The sequence below is a fragment of the Pundamilia nyererei genome, unplaced genomic scaffold (genome assembly GCF_000239375.1).
Source record: "Pundamilia nyererei isolate P.nyererei 1_Seehausen unplaced genomic scaffold, PunNye1.0 scaffold00013, whole genome shotgun sequence".
NCBI lineage: Eukaryota > Metazoa > Chordata > Actinopteri > Cichliformes > Cichlidae > Pundamilia > Pundamilia nyererei.
This window is the reverse complement of record NW_005187414.1, coordinates 3,960,514-3,973,346: the sequence shown is the minus strand read 5'-3', so window position 1 is coordinate 3,973,346 and position 12,833 is coordinate 3,960,514. Positions and strand designations below refer to the sequence as shown.

Genomic DNA, 12,833 nt, shown 5'->3' with positions numbered 1-12,833 from the left:
TGATTGCGACCAGTGTGATAAAACATGAAAATGGCATTCCCCTGGTGGATCTGAGCCCCAACTGACTCCCTGTAACCTCGAGAATACTTAGAAAATTGACCTTAGATTCCATTTCTACATTCAGATCAGCCTATTAAGAGGCGGGTGAGCAACTGCTGCAGGGATTCAAGGATGCTCAGCCGTCCGCACTGACCTCTGTAGTCTTCCAGGACACATCATGTTTCAGTGGTTTACAGTCTCTCACTGGAAGGCACTGCTGGGGCAGCCTGGTGTTACTCCTCGGCATGTAGGCACGTCTGCAGAGCTGATGAGCCTGCGTGGATTTTCTCGAGCGCTGCCCTCCACTGCGAATGAGTCACACAGTGTATCAAGGAATGAGGGCAAAAGGAATCTTTGGAGATTATTATTCTGATTCATGCACAGCTGCGATTTCAGCTTAGCAGAATCCCCATTTTGGGGTTAGAGTGATGGGCAGATGCGGAGCCTGCAGAGGCATCAAACAGAAATGTACTCCAGCAAAACCCATGTGTGTATCCCTGTGTTTATTTAGCTCATAGTAACCTGTAACACTTTTACAGTTCACAAGTTCAGTTCTTGACTGAGTGGGTGAAACCAAAGTGCAGCTATTGTGCACGGAAGAATGTTCCAGCATTTTGACAAGGAGCAAAGTGGGTGGCTCACAGAGATTATCTCACATAACCCACATGCATTCATACATGCACATACATTTGACGAGCTCGTGGGTGCTGCCGCATTCGAAGACCAGAAACGATGAGGGGCGAAAAAAATGCATTTCTATGCTGTGGGGGCTTATTCAAGCACACGGTGAGAAACAAGGATTTTGAACAGAGCACGTCTGTGTACGCGCACGCACATCGCACGCGAGAGAACAAACATTAAATCAAACACTTCTGCCAGTGTCTTGTGTCCAGCTGCAAGCATTCCTCACACCGCCCTGGAGTCCTAGATGGAATTGCACAAGCCTGCCGTCACACCTCCTGGTTACAGTGTATAGGGAAGAACAATGAATAATGAAGCTCTTCCATGCACAACTGTGTAACAGAACAATCTGCTGCAAGACATGTCTAAGATGTTCTAGCTTTTTAATGAAGCACGCTTGGCACACAAATAAATAAATAAAAATCTGGAGTATTATACTTCCACTGATTTACATTGCATTTGTAATGAGTACCATGTTACACTACTTGTTTTTTTTTTTGAGTTTGCTGTAACTTTTATCTTTTGTGGAGTGGAGTGAAATATCTTATACTGAAAAATGAAGTCCCCTTTCAAAAGAAATAAATCTGTCAGCATGACTTTTTTGGGCTTGAATTTGAATAGGGAAATGTGTAAAATTACAGAAATACATAACTTAATTATTTTGGTGTAACATGAATACCTAATGGGGGGCATCTTTATGGGTAAAAAAAAAGTTTCTGTTCTCCTTGACATTTTACAAATCCATCCAGTGGGCCGGATTGGTGGCTTTGCTTGGCTGATTCTGGCCCCTGGGCCTTATGTTTGACACCCCAGGCTTAGGCCCTCCTTTAGTTACACTTTCATGTCATTTTAAGTATAGACTCAACTGTATCCTAAGGGCTTAGTAACGCAGTGTGTTTTCATTCACAGGTGTAGATGCCGCCACAAAAAAGGTGTTACAAATAACACGATTTTATGCGGTAACTGCGCTGAACGGCGTGTGTGCTATTGTGAGAGCGGGATCTCCCTCGCTTTCCCTTGAATGACATTTCAGGAGGAAACACATTTGTAACACAGCACGTACAGTAGCTATACTCTCACTCCGGCCCCCCCCCTCCCCATCCAATTTACCAGCATGCGACGCATTTAGATTCCTGGGGGTGTAGCCGCACTACATGGCTCTCACATGACTTCACCGCATATTATAAGGCAGCTCGGAAGCCAATGAGCTCTCGCTGTTTAAATGACGTCAGGGGGCGGGTCGGCATGCCTCTTTGTATGTGTGTGCATGTGCGCAGGTGTGCGTGTGTACAGAAGCCCCCCCCCCACCCCACCCTCCCGTCCTCGTCCCCTCCTCCGTCAGGCAGGCAGGCTTGCTCTCTCTGTCTGTACAGGCGCAGTGTGTACAGCTCGGCTGGCCTCCCTCCGCACTTGAATGGACTAGATTCCCAGCCACGTAAGAAGCACAGCGGCACCACGGGAGAGGATGTCCTGCTGAATCGAGGGATTGGCCTGGGAAAGTCGGCCGGCCGTCCCTTCCTTCCTTCCATCAGATTTATATCAGCAGACACTCAAGAAAGACGGCACTTTTATTCCGCAGGACCGGACCAGCAGAAAGAGAGAGGACGTCGACTCCCGCACACAAAGAGCCACAGCAGTCTTTTTTCCGGATGGGGGTTTCTCCTTATGTGATAGATGACAATCAGCGTGCATGGATATGATCCCGGGGAACAAGGCCGTGCACTGACCTGGTACTAGTTAGCCAAGGGAGCTAACTAGTTAGCTCTGCACCTGCTAGCTACTAATAGTCTAAAAAGTCAGCAGCTATAATTGGGCTGGAAAGTTGCTTTATTTGTTTCTATTTTTGCATTTCCCCCTTGCCTGACAGCTGTGTCTTATAAATTGTTTCCGTTTTATGAAACGTGCCATACCGTTAACCGGCAAGATAAGCTAGCAAGACGAGCTGCGGGTTTACTCTTCATTCATTTTAAAAGCTAACTTTTGGCAACCTTTGTTGCAGTTTTGTTCGCACTTAACGTCAGTGAAGCTGCAGCACGTCTGTGCTAAGGGGTTTCATCCAGCTTAAGTCAGTAATTCTTAATTTTTCCTTTACCCCAGTCTCATCCAATGAATGGAAAACAAAGGGGTGCAAGTGAGCAGTAAAAAAATCAGAGACCAATTTTAGTTGCATGAAATCCAGCGAGCCAGTTTTGGCTGCTCAGAGTCTGTTAGATTTTGCAAAGGCAAGGTGCATTTAAATCTCTTATTTTTTTTGTATTTTTTTTTTTTTTTTAGAAAAAATTTATTATTTATTTTTTTACTTCATGCAAGCGTAACAGAAGTACTTGGACAGATTGTCTTTCTGCACAACGAAGTGTTATCCCGACAGAAGAGGATAAGAAGAACAAGGAGGAGGAAGGCCCCCGATTTTGTGGAGATATCGCACTTATTCCTCATGAACATACAGAGGTCAAATCCAATTAACATTTCACGCTATGGGAGATCGCGGCACAAAGCGCACGATTTCGAAGAATTGTCTTGTTTAAGGACTACAGAGTCTCATCAGAGTTTCAGCCCCAACCTCGGGTCTCCCAGCCCGCCGGAGACCCCGGACTCCTCGCACTGTATCTCCCGCATCGGGGACTACCTTTTGTTGGAGCCGCTGGAGGGAGACCACGTTTTCAGAGCCGCCCACCTGCACAGCGGGGACGAGCTCGTATGTAAGGTTAGTAGGCAATATGGTAACAAACCTTCCCTATTTCGCAGCATGACTTTACTCCCCCCTTATGACGTCAATCTGGGGAGAAAAAATATATTCACATATTTATTTATTTTTTTACTGCACGAAATATTTGTAGGGGTGCGTTGCGTGCACGTCTAGATGAATTAAAACGACTTTATTTCGATGCCTAATGTCCTCAGATGTGATGAATGTGCTATGCAGAAAAATCCTGAGCTGGCTTTTATGGGTTTCCTGTCCACCATCTCCACTTTTTAATAATTGCTTGAACTGTAAATAGAGAGCTGGCAGCAGCAGCCTAATGGAAAAAGTGAATGGAGTGAGCTGTGTGGCTTGGATTGCATGATGTAACGTTGACAAAGGAGTGAGTAACCACGCACACACTCCTCTGTGCTATTCTGGCACAGCCATGGCTTCTTTCTTTCATGGCACAGTGCTCACTCTTGGATCTGTAGTGCCAACATATCCATAGTGCACCTTTTTTCTTTTTGTTTTCTTTTTTCCACCAGGTGCTCAGTTTTTAAAGGGAAGTTGATCTGAGTAAAATGCACACATTCAAAAAAATATATAAAAAACGCTGCCCTGTTAAGCTTGGATGAAACTCATGGCCTCTCCTCACCACATTTATAGCTTCTGACTTCTGTAAATTACTGATTATGAGGGCAGGTGGGTTGTCCCTGAGGCTTAAGTGGATGAATTGAGGCAATACTTGCATGCACCCTTGGACTCGTACGCCACAACATATCAAATAACCTGTGCCTTTTGACTTGAGATAATGTTTTGTCAGGGCAATAACAAATTAATGGCCTTTGGCACAAGCCTGTGTACTAACTGCTGTTTGACCCCCATCTGCTTTGTGCTGGTTTCGATACAGTGGTGATCAATTCCCTCCCCCCCCCTTTTTTTCAGGATTGATTTTTCTTGTCTAGCTGGAGTCTTAGGCTGCAACTTAAGATCCCCAGACCTGTGGGGTGTATTTGTATCGACTGCAAGAGAAGCCCTCTCACCTGAATTGCATGTACTGAAAGTCAATTGGGGGTTACTATGGAAACAAAAGAGACACTGCAACCCCCAGGCTGCAGCACAATGCCATGTACTAATACAATGCTTTCAGTTTGCCTCTATTTAACCTTACTCGCTCTGCCAAAAGACCAAGTTTGGTGTCCTGGGAATGTGTTGGATTACTCATGTGTTGGTTACATTTAGTTCAATTAGAGGGCAATTTACACCTCCTTCAGTTGGATTTAATTGTGTAAATCTATGGTGGGAAAGGTTTGGTTTATAGATCTCCAACCACCAAAAGAATCTAATGATATAGCTGAAAAAAAAATATACATACGATCTAATTCTCCACATTGCTAACAGTAAGCATAAATTCTTCCTTCTTCTGATTGCAGGTTTTCGATGTGGGCCGATACCAGGAGTCACTGGCGGCCTACTTCGCCCTTGGCCAGCACCAGCACATTAACCAAATCCTGGAGATTTTGCTTGGGGAGACGCGGGCCTATGTGTTCTTCGAGAGAAGCTATGGCGACATGCACTCTTTTGTCCGTACCTGCAAGAAGTTGCGAGAGGACGAAGCTGCCAGGCTCTTCTATCAGATAGCCTCGGCTGTGGCACATTGCCACGACAACGGACTGGTTCTCCGTGACCTCAAACTGAGGAAGTTTGTCTTCAAGAATGAGGACAGGTGAGTCCCATGGAAACCTTAGCATCTTTTGTGCACTTTGCAGTTTCCCTCTGTTTTTTTTTTTTTGTGTATAAGATGCTATCGGTATGTGTGTGATATTACAGCTAATACCGCAGATAGTGTAAGTTGACACTATACAAGGTGTTGTGCAGAATGAAGGAAATATGAGCCTTTTGTGTGTCGCCTGGTTATTCTTGTGCACATATACTGTAAATGTGAATGGAATCACACTTGGGGGAAGGAAATGAGTTACACAAATGTAATCGCTACTCATGCTAAGACTCAGGAAAGCTGTTGAGCTGAGAAACATGGACAGATAAGTTATCAGGGGAAGCTTTTGCATGTCAGATGATCCATTACTCTGGGCTTATGTGTGATGGAAACTTTAGAATAACACTTTTCACAGTGCGGGTTTACTGACCCCTGCTGGCAGCATATGAAAACTACAAAAAATCTAGACATCTGTTAGAGCAGCTTTTTAAGTTCTTTCTTTTTTCTTTTAAAGAATTTGAGTGGATGCCAGTTCAGACTCAACGTTTATTCTTTTCATTAGATACTGTATACAAATCCCAGCTCTAAAGCATGTCCTTAAGTACTTCTTATTTAACACCTTGAAGCCACATGCTGCACTCAGGGCCTTCAGTCTGAAAAATGTGACGTCATTCTCTGGCGCTCTCTGTGGAAAAGAGAAGTTGAGCCGCCTCACATATTTAGTACAGGTCCAGTAACCTTGAATGTCACTGGGCTCGGATGCTGAGGGCCCCTTCCACTAAATGATTCATGCCGGGTGAATTCTAAGAGTGATGTGAAGGGCAGCACCGGGTCGCATTTACCATGTGGCCCGTCAAGCCTCCTCTTACAACCTTTCAGTCCTGCTGAAACGGTGAACGAGTGCAGAGAGATGAGAGAGGAGACAAAGCTGCCTTAGAGAGACCTCCTCTGGCTCTGAGGCCAAGTGTGGAACAAAACGCTGCGATGACTGCAGAGAGGAGTGGATGAGCAGACAGAAAATGATACCCGAGCAGGCTTCTGCAGCATTCGTTGGCTTCTTGACCCGAATTTGTCATGCTGCCGTTAACCCTTGACCAAACGGCGGCATCAGTCAAACGCTGGCCTCGAGTAGAATCATGTAGCTATTAAACAAGGCTTGTTTGTTTCTTTCTTCTCTACCGCGCCTCAAGATATTTCATCATGAGCGCCGCCTCTGACTCAGCTGAAATGCACAATGTGTGCTAATATTAAATTCGGCTCCGTTTTAGTAGTTTGCCTTCCTAGGTCCTCTTAGCTCTAATTGCAGGTTTGCACATCCTCCAAATGAGCTGTTATCCAGGCAGTGGTGTGCTGTGTTTAAAATTCACACAGCTCTTTATATTGCAGGGGAACAATGGGTATTTTGCTCAAGGAAACAATAGAATGTTCCTCGTTTTAAAACCTAAAATCGTTCTGCCACGTATTAATGAAAGGAAACGGCCTCGTGTGAAAGTCAAACGTAGCAATAAATACATCCTTCTCTTCGATCACAGTCTCGTTGCTTGGTGCATCATATCGTATTGTCTTTACCTGCTTCTGCTGGCTGACTATTCATGTATGGGGGCTTTTTGTTTTCGGTGCTTGAACTTGCACAGATTCTTCAGTGATAAAGCTTCTCAACAATTAGTCGCTATTATGAATACCCAGGGGCATTGTAGCAACTGTTGCAGGGTTTAGAGCAAAAAGTGCAAATAGATGCTTTGATGAGTAGGAGGGGGGGGATTTTACTTTTCTGATCACTTACCCATAATTATGTTTCTTCTGGAAAATCTGTTTGTATAATGCCACTTTTTATATATTGAAAAGAAATGTCAGACGTAAGCTGAAAGAATTATGCGATCTACTTCCATTGACATCCAAAAGTGATGGATTTAAAGTACTTTACGTTGCCTGTCAGAATAAATTACCCACTTGATGGTTTTCTTCTGATTGCTCAAATTCTTTCTATATCATCCACATTTATAAGGAGCTCAATGAGTTTTGTGTGTGTGTCTGCAGAAGCCTTGTGAAGCTGGAGAGCCTCGAGGACACGTACATCCTGAATGGGCACGATGATTCCCTGTCAGATAAACATGGCTGCCCCGCCTACGTCAGCCCCGAGATCCTCAATGCCAGCGGCAGCTACTCGGGGAAGGCAGCTGACGTCTGGAGCCTGGGCGTCATGCTTTATACCATCCTCGTGGGGCGCTACCCTTTCCACGATGTCGAACCCGGCTCGCTGTTCAGCAAAATCCGCAGGGGCCACTTCAACATCCCAGAAACGCTGACGCCCAAGGCCAAGTGCCTGATCCGCTCCATCCTCCGTCGGGAGCCGGCGGAGCGCCTCACCTCTCGGGAGATTCTGGAGCACCCGTGGTTTGCCTCATCCGGGGCGCTAGGGGGCACTGCAGTGCACAGCAGAGGGGAAAGGGAGCAGGAGCAGATGGTGCCTGAGGTGAACATGGAAGAGGAGCTGGAGCAGTTCTTCAGCTGAGCAAACACCAAGCACAAACGGACGACTCCGCCACGGTTGGCTCGCCAAGCTCGCAGCAGAGCCAAAAAAATAAACAGTAGAGTAGAAGTAAATAGGTGAATTTGTCACTCATAAAAAAAAAAGGTGTTTCCATTGTGTTTCCTTTGCCACCATTTCATGGAAAACCTTGAGTCTGGCATGACAAATGGCATCTATACATCATCTGGCGATGCACGTCCCGATTGGGGATGTTGCTACCAGATATGCAAGTTGCAAACAATGTAGCAAATGTTCTTTTTTTTTTCTTCCCCAGATCTGTTTTGTTTTAAATGTGGTGCTCATAGAAGTAGACACATTCACCTTTTTTTCCCCTTTTTTTTGACACTATGGAAAGCATGAAGGGACATACAGACAAGGAATCCGAGGAGAACAATCCTAAAGGAACTGACAGACTCGCAACACCCCAGCTCTTTTTATTGGTTTTCTTTAGTTTGATGTCATAGCTTTAGGTGGTCATAGTTCTGACCCAGGAGCATTGTTTAAACGGAGCAGGCGTTTTCTTGTGGTTGTCATCATAATCGACATGGCTGACCTCGCCCTTGTCTCATGGTTTTAAGTTTTATGTCGTGTGTCCATGTCTCGTTTGTCTGTTTTATATTGTTGAAGATTCTGACAGTCACTAAACTCCTCAATGGCCTTGTCTTTTGTTATGTTTCTGCCTCCTCCTGTCTCTTACCACACTTTTGTTTTTCCACATTACTTTTGTAAAGCATTTTTGTTTTTTAAAAAGCTATTCCAGTCTATTGTTACTGCTGCTTTATTGTCACTCTGTACACCTCAATCTTAATCTATTTTCATAGTCAGCCTCTCCACTCGGTATCATGCACTTGATGTATTAGGTGAAAGGATGATTCCACCTCTAAAATTAGCTTACTTTTTTTTTTTTTTTAAATATATAATTTAATTCCATTCTTCAGTTGTAGGAACAAGAACATAACATTTATTTAAATTGTAACAGCTATATATATAAATATAAATATATATATATTTAAAACTACATTGCAGGGTTTTTCTTTATCCAGAGATTCCTTTTTCATGTATGATGTAGGCAATATCTTGACACAGGACAGGCGCCAACAGAGAAAAAACAAACAAAAAAAAGGTCTGTCTGAAGTTTTAGAATACACATTATCTTCTGTGCCAGTATTCCTGTACCCCCGACAGCCTCATGCCACCCAGTCTCCCTCACTTCTTTTTAAGAAAATTGATATGAGATATTCAGTGATAGTATTGCTATGACATGCTCACTCCAGAACCTCATGTTAGGTTGTTTTTTTTTTTTAATTTTTAATTTTATTTTTGTTTTTCTACTCCCTGCTTAGGTTCTGTGAAACGGTCATGCTCGAAAATGGGTACCAGTGGACACGTTTTGTCGTATCTCAATGTTACTTGAATTTGTGTTTTCCTTAACTAGACATTGGCATGTGCTCCATGAATGCTATAGCCTGCCTAGCAAAGGGTGGGAGGTCGGGGTGGGGTTAGGAGGGTGCTCGTTTTTCTTTTTCTTTTCTTTCTTTTTTTTTTTTTTAAGAAAAGTTTAAAAACAGGAAAAATTCTCAGTTTGCTGCTTTTCTGAGTTGTTTTTGGATTTAAACAGTAAAACAGCTATTGCTTTCATCGTTTTTGTAGACTGAGCTACCTTTATTTAAGCTGGTGCTGATTTGGTGCTAATGTTTAGTCCTTTTTTTTTGTTTCATGGATGGGGATGGTGCATGGTGGGATATCTGCCTCAGATGTTCTGATTGTATCGTAACAGATTCTGGTGTTTTGTCCAAATTTATTCAGTAAAATAAATTGTGAACTACTACTGGATTTTGTTTTGGGTTTTTTTTTTTCTTTCTTTTTGTTTTTTTTTCCTGTACATACAAAATAAAAGCTCTTCAGCACAACGTGCAGAATCACGCATCATTACACACTTAACATTTGTCATGTTGTAATGGCTACATTTAATAAAAACACACACAGATACACCATTTCATCTTTACATTGTGAGGTAAAGACACTACAATAATACAGAGAGATCACCAACAATCATGTGATCCCCTTTGGGCAAGCATTTTGGCGACAGAGGAAAGGGAAAACTCCCTTTTAACAGGAAGAAATCTTGGCACAGGGAGGGTGGGCGTCTGGTGCAGCCGGTTGTTTGTGAGGGGAGGAAGACACGCTGTGGAGTGCCAGGGGTTAATAATAACTAATGATTAAATGCAGAGTGGACACATATATAGTACTTTGCAAAAGTCTTTAGCCACCTTTCGAAATCATTACAATGGTGAATTTTCACAATAAATGTGGAGAAAGTTTCAAATAATAATTATATTACTTTACTATCTACTATTGGATATCATTGTCATGCAGTGGAGGTATCCCAAATCATCTCAAGAACACAGCTGTGACTTTGAGGACAGAAGACCCCACCCACTTGCTTTTCTTGGCTTTAAAAAAAGAAGGAATAAAAGGAGCATAAACTTCCTCGCCCTTAGACAAATCCAGTCGAGTCCTGGAATAAAAATGTGGAATTAGAATTTAGACTACCAGCTAAGTGATGGTTATTTCTCCACAACCAAGTAACTGTGACTGTGATGTAGATGCTTTGCAGCCTATTTCTGTATTTAAAACAAACAAACAAAAAAAACAGTGCTCTTCTGGCCAGCATGCCCCAACAAAAGCACTTCCCCATTCCTAATGAGACTGCAATCACTGTCAGAACTTGAATGGATTGCAAATGAGTGAGGACTGCTCTGTCAGCTCCACTTCATCTAAATGATCGCACACATGAGACTTCAGAAGAATGCTCTTCAGTCAAATCATTTTCCTGGTGTCTCTCTCTCTTGAGAGACTCCTGCCTACAGTCCTTTCTGCTGTTCTGTGTGACAACATTGTAGTTCTGCAATTGTAGCCGACCTGCTGACCCCATCCTGTGTTTGAATCGCTCCGAGGAAGAGAATCACTTCAGATTTCATTTGTTCATGCAGTGCTTTGACAGTACTTTCATCTGTGTGTGTGTGTGTGCTCAAGAGCACTTCCACCTATCATGTTCATTCATGGTAACCCTGTTTACGGTTGAATTATCTAATGTGATAGCCCAAATTCTCAAGAATAAATTCAAGTTCTTAGGTTTATATTGACACTGTAAAGCCATGTGTCATTGGTCAACAACACCTGCTAGTGCACTGTGTTTCATACACAGCAACACAAGCCTCCTGATCTCTTTGGGTTAACATAGCGAGATGATTTTAATTTAACAAATGAGGATCTGTGGTGGGGTTTGTTGGTTTCTTTGTATATTAAATGTGAAACATGAAAGCTTATGAGCAGAGTACACCTGAAAACTTGTTATCAAGCAGATAAAAGAATTCAATACAGTCAACTGCCTTCATAGGAGAAAATGAATGCTGGCCTGCCCTCTAGTGGTAATAATGACAGTACAAGTATTGCAACACTTGACATAAAAATGAGTTTATATAGAGATATGTTTCACTGAGACACAATGTTCTGTTTTTAAACTTAGTATTTAATTATTCCTTATAATAACATGTGTGTATAATTTCCCTAATAGGGGAGCTTACAAAGAGGTAATGAACTTTAATTTGTATCACTATTAGCCAATAACTATTAACTAATTTATGATACTAAACTATTTGCTAATGCTTTATAGTTAAACTGAAAACAAGTTGGGCTGCATTTATTTTTTTCTTCTTGCTACACATGTGCATTCTCTTATTATATTCATCATAAAGGTGTCTACAAATGACCTTTAACCTCACAGGAAAAGGTTGTCCCATTTAAAAATAGACACTTTAAAATGAAAATGCACCAAAAGTAAAGACATCTCTCTCCTTTCAACTTAGACAGCTGTTTGTATCCATCCTAACGTCACTGCGATCTTGTTACATCGGTAGCCATCAGTTGGCAAAAAATGTAGCTGTGTCTGTTTTACAGGCAAGTACGTTTCGGGTTAACATGATTTGAGCTAGCCAAGCCGAGAAGGCGGCAGTGCCCCCACCCCCCGATGTTTGCGCATGCGCATTGTGGATAAATCCTTAGCCTTCCACTGGTAGGAGACCAGTGTGCGAAGCAGGCTACCACTTGCTTTGCTTTTACAGGTCTGAGATCAGTTATCACACAGCTAGCATTAGCAAGTAAAAAAGCTTCGGTGATTTAGCATCCTAAGAGTTTCCTCTTGCTAACCACCTTGGTCAACATGTGTGATGTAGAGACGATGGAGTGTGAAGAAGTTGTTAATAACTCAGTACCCGAGCAAGGAAAGCTGTGACCATGATGGAGAGGGGACCGCAGCTTTAATAAAACAGGCAAGTTGACCCAGGTGCTGGCTCACCAGCACTTTCAGATTAGCATCTACGAGAATGTTTGAATGTACTATGTTTAATCAGCTGCTTTACTAATGCTCCACCATCGATTTCCATTGATTTTTTTAATCCCCTCATAGATATTAACAATTAACCATGTCACACACTACTCAAGCCTTTTCATTTAGCTAATTTTTCTTTTTTGTCATGAATAAATTGTAATACATTTTACTTTTTTAAAAGGACATAAAATATAATATAATGTATTTAAAATGAACTCGACCTTAAACATATGCAACATTAATATTAATCAGTTTAACATTAAATTGACATTTTTCTGCAGAATATTTTTTTACTTTTTAAAATGTATGCACACTTTTCCAGTTTTATGTGTACTGGGGGTTTTCCTAGAGTTGTACCACTCTCTTTCCTGAAGGAATGGTTTGAAAAGTTTCTCCACTACTTGTCATTGCCAGCTAATATTGCGGAATTTTTGTTACTATGGTAGATATTTATTTAACTATAGAAGTAGTAATATTTTACAGTTCTTCAGCCAGGAAGGAGTCCAGAAAGGTGAAGGCGTCCATATGAGAGTGCAGACAGGCAGCACAAATGGTATGTTTTAATCTGATCCAGTTTATCTTGTTAAATTGCTAAATAGTGTTTGTATTTTAAGTAATATTTACATCCACAGACCTGATGTTTAAAAGGACTATATGTTAATGATTTCTGCAGTACATTAATATTTGCCATTGACTTCTGCTGCAGATTTGGTAGAACATGACTTCATTACACTTTATCAGTGGCTTAAAAGCTAAATCAATTTTTTACAACCTGACAATACAAACACTCATG

General features: G+C 42.1%; 2 protein-coding genes across 2 annotated transcripts in view; both read left to right on the top strand.

Moving 5' to 3' along the window:
* Positions 1-2,042: 2,042 nt before the first annotated feature.
* Positions 2,043-7,693, top strand: trib2 (tribbles pseudokinase 2). The gene is made up of 3 exons (XM_005724918.1): positions 2,043-3,424; positions 4,837-5,129; positions 7,158-7,693. The coding sequence occupies exons 1-3, from the start codon at positions 3,155-3,157 to the stop codon at positions 7,630-7,632; spliced, it is 1,038 nt and encodes a 345-aa protein (XP_005724975.1). The 5' UTR covers positions 2,043-3,154; the 3' UTR covers positions 7,633-7,693.
* A 4,880-nt stretch (positions 7,694-12,573) lies between these two features.
* The window catches only part of klhl29 (kelch like family member 29), a 264,330-nt gene continuing 264,070 nt past the window's right edge, over positions 12,574-12,833 (top strand). Inside the window, exon 1 of the mRNA XM_005724914.2 lies at positions 12,574-12,593. The gene's annotated coding sequence lies outside the window, so the exon portion shown is untranslated. The remainder of the gene's footprint in view (positions 12,594-12,833) is intronic.

What these genes read in the sequence shown, in the direction of transcription:
- trib2 (XM_005724918.1), top strand. Translation starts at nt 3,155, where the DNA reads ATGAACATACAGAGGTCAAATCCAATTAACATTTCACGCTATGGGAGA. An exon ending in GGGACGAGCTCGTATGTAAG is followed by an intron (nt 3,425 to 4,836) that starts GTTAGTAGGCAA and finishes TTCTGATTGCAG; the next exon opens with GTTTTCGATGTGGGCCGATA. An exon ending in GTCTTCAAGAATGAGGACAG is followed by an intron (nt 5,130 to 7,157) that starts GTGAGTCCCATG and finishes GTGTGTCTGCAG; the next exon opens with AAGCCTTGTGAAGCTGGAGA.